Source organism: Panthera tigris, chromosome B4, assembly GCF_018350195.1.
Source record: "Panthera tigris isolate Pti1 chromosome B4, P.tigris_Pti1_mat1.1, whole genome shotgun sequence".
Lineage (NCBI taxonomy): Eukaryota > Metazoa > Chordata > Mammalia > Carnivora > Felidae > Panthera > Panthera tigris.
Window position 1 is genome coordinate 37,729,747 of NC_056666.1, and position 6,822 is coordinate 37,736,568.

General features: G+C 53.5%; 1 protein-coding gene across 8 annotated transcripts in view; it reads left to right on the plus strand.

The window, feature by feature from the left end:
- TEAD4 (TEA domain transcription factor 4) overlaps positions 1-5,435 on the plus strand; it is a 70,402-nt gene extending 64,967 nt beyond the window's left edge. For 5 of the 8 annotated variants that reach the window (XM_042991580.1, XM_042991577.1, XM_042991582.1 and 2 more), the window contains one exon: positions 100-5,435. In XM_042991580.1, the coding sequence (XP_042847514.1) occupies positions 100-213 (114 nt within the window). In that variant the 3' untranslated portion in view covers positions 214-5,435. The remainder of the gene's footprint in view (positions 1-99) is intronic. The other 3 variants (XR_006219751.1, XR_006219752.1, XR_006219753.1) reach the window with 3 other exon arrangements.
- Positions 5,436-6,822: the final 1,387 nt, after the last annotated feature.

Genomic DNA, 6,822 nt, shown 5'->3' on the forward strand with positions numbered 1-6,822 from the left:
GGGGCCCCGCACGTGTGGGGTGGGAGCGGATCGGTAGGTAGAGCAATTGGCATGCCCTTGTTTGGGGCTCACCTTTTTCATCTTTTTCATCACTTGCAGGTGGTCACCAACAGAGACACGCAGGAGACCTTGCTGTGCGTTGCTTATGTCTTTGAGGTGTCAGCCAGCGAGCACGGGGCTCAGCACCATATCTACCGGCTGGTGAAAGAATAAGAGACTCAGGGAGCAGGGAGGGGGGAAGTGACATCGTGTGTGCAGGGACATGGGGAGGGGATCTGTGGGGGCGGCCCCTGAAGTGCCAGGAGAGCTGAGAGGTCATGACTCTTCCTATCCAGGAACAAACTGTGCCTGAACCTGCAATGCCCAATCCCAAATAAACCCAAGATGGTGTGTATTTTCAGAGGACCTGATCTGGCTGTATGAGCCTCGGGAGGGACTGTGGGAGAAGGGGAACCGACTGGGAAGCAGGCCAGAAGCAGTTCCCGAAATCCCCAGTGGACTCAGCCAGGAACGTCGCCAGATGCTGAAGCTCAAGATAGGATGGCTCCTCTGCTGCTATCGAGTCCTGCACTGTGCTGCTGGCCACCCTGGGAGGCCCGAGGATAGGCTCGCGGGTTCTCTGTTCCTCCTCTGCTGTCATCGAGCCCTGCACTGTGCTGCTGGCCACCCTGGGAGGCCTGAGGATAGGCTTGTGGGTTCTGTGCATATCCATGTGTGCACGTGCGGGACTTGTGCACGGCCCTGGCCACCTCTGTTGCCCCTTCCCCAGCACAGTTAGCAGGGAGGCTTGGTCCAGCCCGGGGGCTGGATTTGGGGTGTGGAGGTGACAGTTGTTGGAAAGGTTGGAAGGGGACACAGCCAGAGCTCTCTAGATAGTTTCTATCCGTCCATCCCTAGTGGGCATAGATTCCATGGTCATGCTGGCTGCTTCGGAGTAGCTGTCGCAGATCATAGGAGCTTGAGACAGGGAGGGTGAGAGGGGTGGCATGGAAGCCAGCCTGCAGAGTTTAGGTGGTGAGGCTGGTATCACACAGCATCCTTTGTGGGGGGTGAAGGCCAAGAAAATGGGCCAGAGGTCTGCAGTGCACCAGTGGTCTCTGAGACCACACAGTTCTGATGATCTGTGAGTCCTCCCTGGGCTCCCCTCCACCCCCAGCCGGGGTGCCTGCTGGGTGGTGACTGCCTCGGAGTCAGTCCAGACTGTCCACTCCCTCCCCAGACAGTAGTAGTTTCTGTACTCCCTGTGGGTGGAGGAGGGGGGTGAAACCCTCTCTGGGCCTTGAGGGAACCAGTGAAGGGTTCCCTGGTTCATCTCTTTTGAGAAGTGCATGGGCTTAGGGTTTTGGTGGTCCTGGCTTCAGTCCTGGTATTTTTTAGCTGTCTGACCTTGGGCAAATTTCTCTACCTGTCTGAGCCTTAGTGTCCTTTGCTCTCTCTAAAAGGGAAGGCAATAGTACCTACCTTAGAAGGCCTTAGTGAGAAAGAGAGCTAATGTCTATAAAAGTGCCTGGTGCAAGATGCACTAATTAAGTGTTGTTAATTAGTTTATCCCTCCCTTCCTTCAGGGGGGCCTGGGCCTGGCTCTTTGCTGCCATCTAGTGGCCCTCTGTTATCATCCACAGCAGGAACCACAATTCCAGCAACCTGGAGCAGAAGGGGAAGAAGATTCAACCTACCAGTGTTTACTTTGTGTCCAGCACTCAGGGAGATATATTATGGGAATACAAAAGTGAGTAAAATAGCATTTAGGAGGTGTTATGGTGGTTAGGATCAAGGGCTCGAGTCAAACAGCTAGGATTGGAATCCTGGCACTCAGCCACTGACTAGCTATGTGACCTTGGGGGGCAAGTTACTTAATGTCACTATGCCTCAGTTTCCCCATCTGTAAAATGGGTATAATAAGAGTACCTACCTCGTATACGTAGAGTGCCTAGCATAGTGCCGAGCACATAAGTATGTTTGATAAATATACATTATTATTCATAGCAGGAGCTCGCAATCTAAAAAGCCATATTGGATAACTCTTAAGTGGGGTTGGCTGGTCCTCACAGAGACTGGAGTTCAGAGATGGTAGAGAGCAGGGTGTGGAAGATCCAGGGAAGAGGTTGCGATTGAGAGGGGCTGCCCCTTAAAGGGTTTAGATAAGCAATGTTTAGATCAGCAGATAGGATGAGGGCTGGCCAGTGCTCCAGATGGGGAAAAGAAGCTGGCTATCCAGTTTTCTACCTCACAGGCCAGGACTGCCACTTCTCATCAAGAAGCAACTTTAAGCAGACGCCTCTGGACGGCTGCTAGACCTCGTGCCAAGTTACATAACTGCACTCTATGCGGGGCCAGCTCGCATCAAAAGATGTGATGTGGAGGTGGGGCCTGGGGTCCGGGAGTGTCTGAGCAGACCACGTGTGCTCACGTGTCCGTGGGCGGGTTTGTGTGAGCCTGTCCCACCCCACCCCTAGTCACTGTCACAAGCCTTGCCCTCTCCCCGCATCTTTCCCCTCAGGCTATTTGGATAAGGGGCACCTTATGCCTACACTTCTAGCTTGACTGTGAACCTCTAGGTAAATATGCAGGAAGGATGTGTGAGCAGCCTCTTGGCCGTGGCACAAATGCACGAGTCAAGGAGATGATCTTTTGTGTTATGGGTGGAAAGGAGTCAGTGCAGGTGTGGGGGCCAAGTGTTGGCTGTGCATTTTCCCTTTTCTTTATGACCTGACCTCAGTAGCTTAATGGAAAGTCATGTACTTACAGCCGTAAGTTCCAGGCCAGTCAGCCACAGGAATGCAGACGTAGGTGCCTTTCCCCTGGTGCAGTGCAGACTGCGGCCATGCGGGCAAGTGGGAGCCCTGGCCTGGCCCGCCTCTCCTGCTAGGCATCTCTGACACTGACTGCCCTGCGGCCCGAGGTGGGTGCCCTTCCTTGCCTTTCGGCCTTGGCACCAAATGTTCCCCTGGCCAGTTGTGCCCTGCCCTTCTCCCACTGGAGAACTGTTACATTCTTCAGGAGCTGGTGTGCACTCACCCCTTCTCATGCAGAAGGGTTAGCCACACCTGCCCTTATGCGGCAGAAGCTTTCTATTCCTGACCCCTTGGACACCTGTGACATGGTACCAGAACATAGGCACCCTGTCACCTCTTCTAATCCTCACCCAGTGGGTATTGTGCTGTCCCCCTTTGAAAGATGAGGAAAGGGGCACAGAGAAGTAAACTAACTTGCTTAGAGTATTAATGCATTTTTTTCATTCAGTTAGCAAATATTTACTTAATTTCTGCTCTGTGCCAGGCACTGGGAACATATCACTGACCAAGACAGATGCGGTCCCTGGGGAGCTTACATTTCATTGAGGAGGGAAACAAAGCACATAACAGGATGTGCAGACCATGGCAAGTGCTTTCACGGCAGTGAGGGGTGCTGAGAGTCACTGGGAAAGCCTCTCCCGCCTGGGGAAGGTGAGGGAAGGCATTCTGAGTAGAGGCAGGGAGGTTTGGGTGCAGGGCAGGTGCAGAGAGGAGGTGTGTGCCAGGTACAGAGAGCAAGAGCTGCACAGGCTAAGGTACGGAGGCAGCAGGGGCTAGATCCTGGTCGGGCCAGCCGCCCAGACTGGGGTGGGGGCCAGGGTGGGGGCCAGGCAATCCAACTTCCTCCGCAGCCCAACACCCCCTTGCTTGGCAAGGTCTTTGGGTTTTACTCCTTGTGAAGGGAGATCCTGGAAGTGTTTGAAACAAGCAGTAAATATTTTTGGTCTTTAATCTTTGCCTTTTTTTTTTAGAAATAAATGGTGGAGCTGCTGTGGACCACAGAGAAGCACATGTAATTGTCTGCTTCTGAGTCTGTCTTTCCTCTTAGACTCAGCTTCTGTGGGTGGAGACTGTAGCTTCCTTGGTCTGTTGCTTTCTGTAAACCAAACACCACATCTGGAACATAGCAGGTGCTCAGTAAGCATGTGCTGAAGGAGTGCACACATACAAGGCAATGTGATCCTTGCCATTGGGGCCTGGGAGGTGAGTGAGGGCTCTGAGCCCTCTGGACCCCTTTGCCCTGTCAACACATCTAGAGGTAGCAGGGAGCGTCACTGAGATAGGGACGTGGAAACAGACCTCCTGTCTCCTGGCGTCTGACAGTGACTGAGCAGATTGCCTCAGGGGCCCCCAGTGAACTTCCATAGAGTGAGATGATCTTCCTAATGAGAGAAACTCACACAGAAGGACCTTAGGGTGCATGTGCATGCATGTGCGTGTGGATACCAACTCTGCCCTTTTGGGACTAAAGCCAGTGGAGTAAGGATCAGTGGCGGCTGTATCAGGCTGCTCATAGACTGTTTGTGCTTAATCCATCACTTGTGCCCTCTAACCAGCTGTAGGCTTCAGAGGACAGTGGGCAGGGTGAGAACGGGCTGGAAGTAGGAGGGCAGGCATTTCATATAAGCAGGGGTGGGGGCAGCAGGGAGCTCCTGACAGTCTGCAGCATTGGGCCTGGTGCAGGGCTCCCAGCTCGCCTGGGCTGAGTCTGCACAGAGGGGGAATGTGTGAAAGAGCAGTGGTGTGTTTTACCCCAGGGGCAGTTATGCCCAGTGACCACTGTGTTTGACTCTTTCTTACATTGTGTGTTATGTCCGCTCCAAAAATGAAAACAAAGAGCTTTTCCCCAAAGAGTTCAATCTCTATGTAAGTTGTTCTTAAGAACTAAAACCCTAGAGCCAGGTTGCTGGAGGGCCAAATTGACTGCTTCTAAGTTATGTGATCTTGGGCAAACAGCTTACCCTCTCAGAGCCTTCATAACCCTATTTGTGAAATGGGAAGAAAATGGCTCTGACTTTAGGTTGCTATCAGCAGAAAGGTGACAGAGTATATGTGAAGGAGTAGCACTGTGCCTAGCTCACGCGAGCACTCAGTGAGTGGTCATTACTTACATATATTAAAGCCTGCACTGACTGTTCTTCCCACCAGGAAAGCGCACGCGCGTGCGTTTAGGGGGGAGAAAAGCTCTGCTCTAATTTCTCCCAGAGCCCATAAGGAGGCCAGGGGCTCTTAGTTTAGTGGGAACTGTCCAGCACAGACACAATGCTTAGAGTTTCATCCTCAGGCCTCAGAAATGGTCAAGGAAGTGTTCTTAAATGAGGAAAATAACTTTGTGGCCCATGAGGGGAAGGAGACCCCAAGGAAGGGTCTCGAAAGGGAGCACAGAACAAATGGTGGGCTAAGAGACTGTCCAGAATTTAGATTTACTTCCCAAGAGAGGATGGAGGAGGTGGTCCGGCCCCTTTGCAGAAGGCTGGAGCCCAATGGGTGGAAATGGCTAAAGGTCTTTTTATTTTTAAGCTCATGGATGTCTAATATTCAACTTTAAGGGTTTTCTTTTCTTTTTTTTTTTTTGTATTTTTGCTATGTAACCCCCCTTTGTGTCCCCAAATCTTCAGTAAAGTCTGCTACATACACAAAGGCCTTTGTGCGAGTGATTTCTTTTTATGGAATTGAGAGAGTCCCATCTGTGAATAGAGCCCCAAAACAGCAGCAGCAGGTTGGGGCCACAGAGGCAGCATAAACTGAACCGTGTCAGTGGAAGCAGGAATTCAGAGCCCACGTGAGCCGCCTCCAGCCAGCCCAGTCCCTCCCAAGAGAATAGAAAGCCCTTAGGGGTGCCTGCAAACGGGGTAAAGTTCAAGCCTGTGCCGTTGGGCTAGCAGAGCACAAGAGCCTTGGCTGCCAGCCGCGTTTCATAAATGCCTCACCAACGCCTAAGTGAGGAGGTTCTGGCGCCAGGTTCTGTGAGCACTGCAGTTTTAGAAGCAGAGTGTTAGGTGCTTAATAAACAACAAAAGGACACAAAAACCACAGGATTTGAAGAGTGGTCAAAATGAGAGCTTCAGGCAGGGGCTGGCTGGCTGTGGTTCCTGGCTTGGCATGTTAGGAACGTGATTTTAGCCCTTGACCCGAGAGTGCGCAGACCCACAGGACCGGCTTGCTGACCGAAATCGAAACAGCGTGACTGATAGGTCGAGTGCCACTTCATTGGTTCACATGGAGCAGCACCACGCCCAGGTCATGGGACTACTTGTCTGCTAGTCGCGCATGCTTTCCCGCGCATGCGGGAAACCAGGACACTTGCACACGGTGGTTTGTGCATACGTTCAAGCAGGGAGTTGGGCGAGCCTCGAGGAACGTGTACACCAATGTGAGAGTCTGGTGCCCCGTCTCCACTTTGGGGACCTGGCTTCTCCCAAGAAATCCTCTTCTCTGGACACTAGTGCAAGATGGCTCCTTCTGTGTCACCATGAGCCCCATTACATCATGCTGAAAGTTGGCGGGCTTGTGCAGCCATTCCTCATGGGGGTCATTCTGAAGCCCTCTTGGTGGTAAGCGGGCGGTCTCGCCTCACTGGCAGGGCCTGCTGGTCAGCCTCTGGATCCGTGGGCTGCCCCCGCGTCTGGGCGCTGCTCTCCCGTCCTTTGGTCTGGTGGCTCGGAGGACAGGCAGAGCGGTTCTTTGCTCCCAGGTTTGTGGGTCGCCCTGGGCCTCACACACGGGCTTGCAGCTTGGGCCAGAGGAAAGGAAGGAAGGGGAACAGGAGCAGGAAGCGAGAGAAGGGGGAGAGGGAAGGGCAGGGCCGGGGCAGCGTCGTCCGTCCCTGGGACGTGTCCTCTCGCCTGGTCCCAGTGTGGCGCCATGGTCACCCTGGCCCGCGACAGGCACGTTTGAGCACACGCGGTGCGCCAGGCCCTTTCCTAGGTGCCGAGGGCGCCAGGCAGAATGCAGGGGAGGGGGGAGGGGCAGCGCTCTCACGGAATTTCCATCTTGGCTTGGGGGGGGGGGGGCGCGGAGAAGAAAC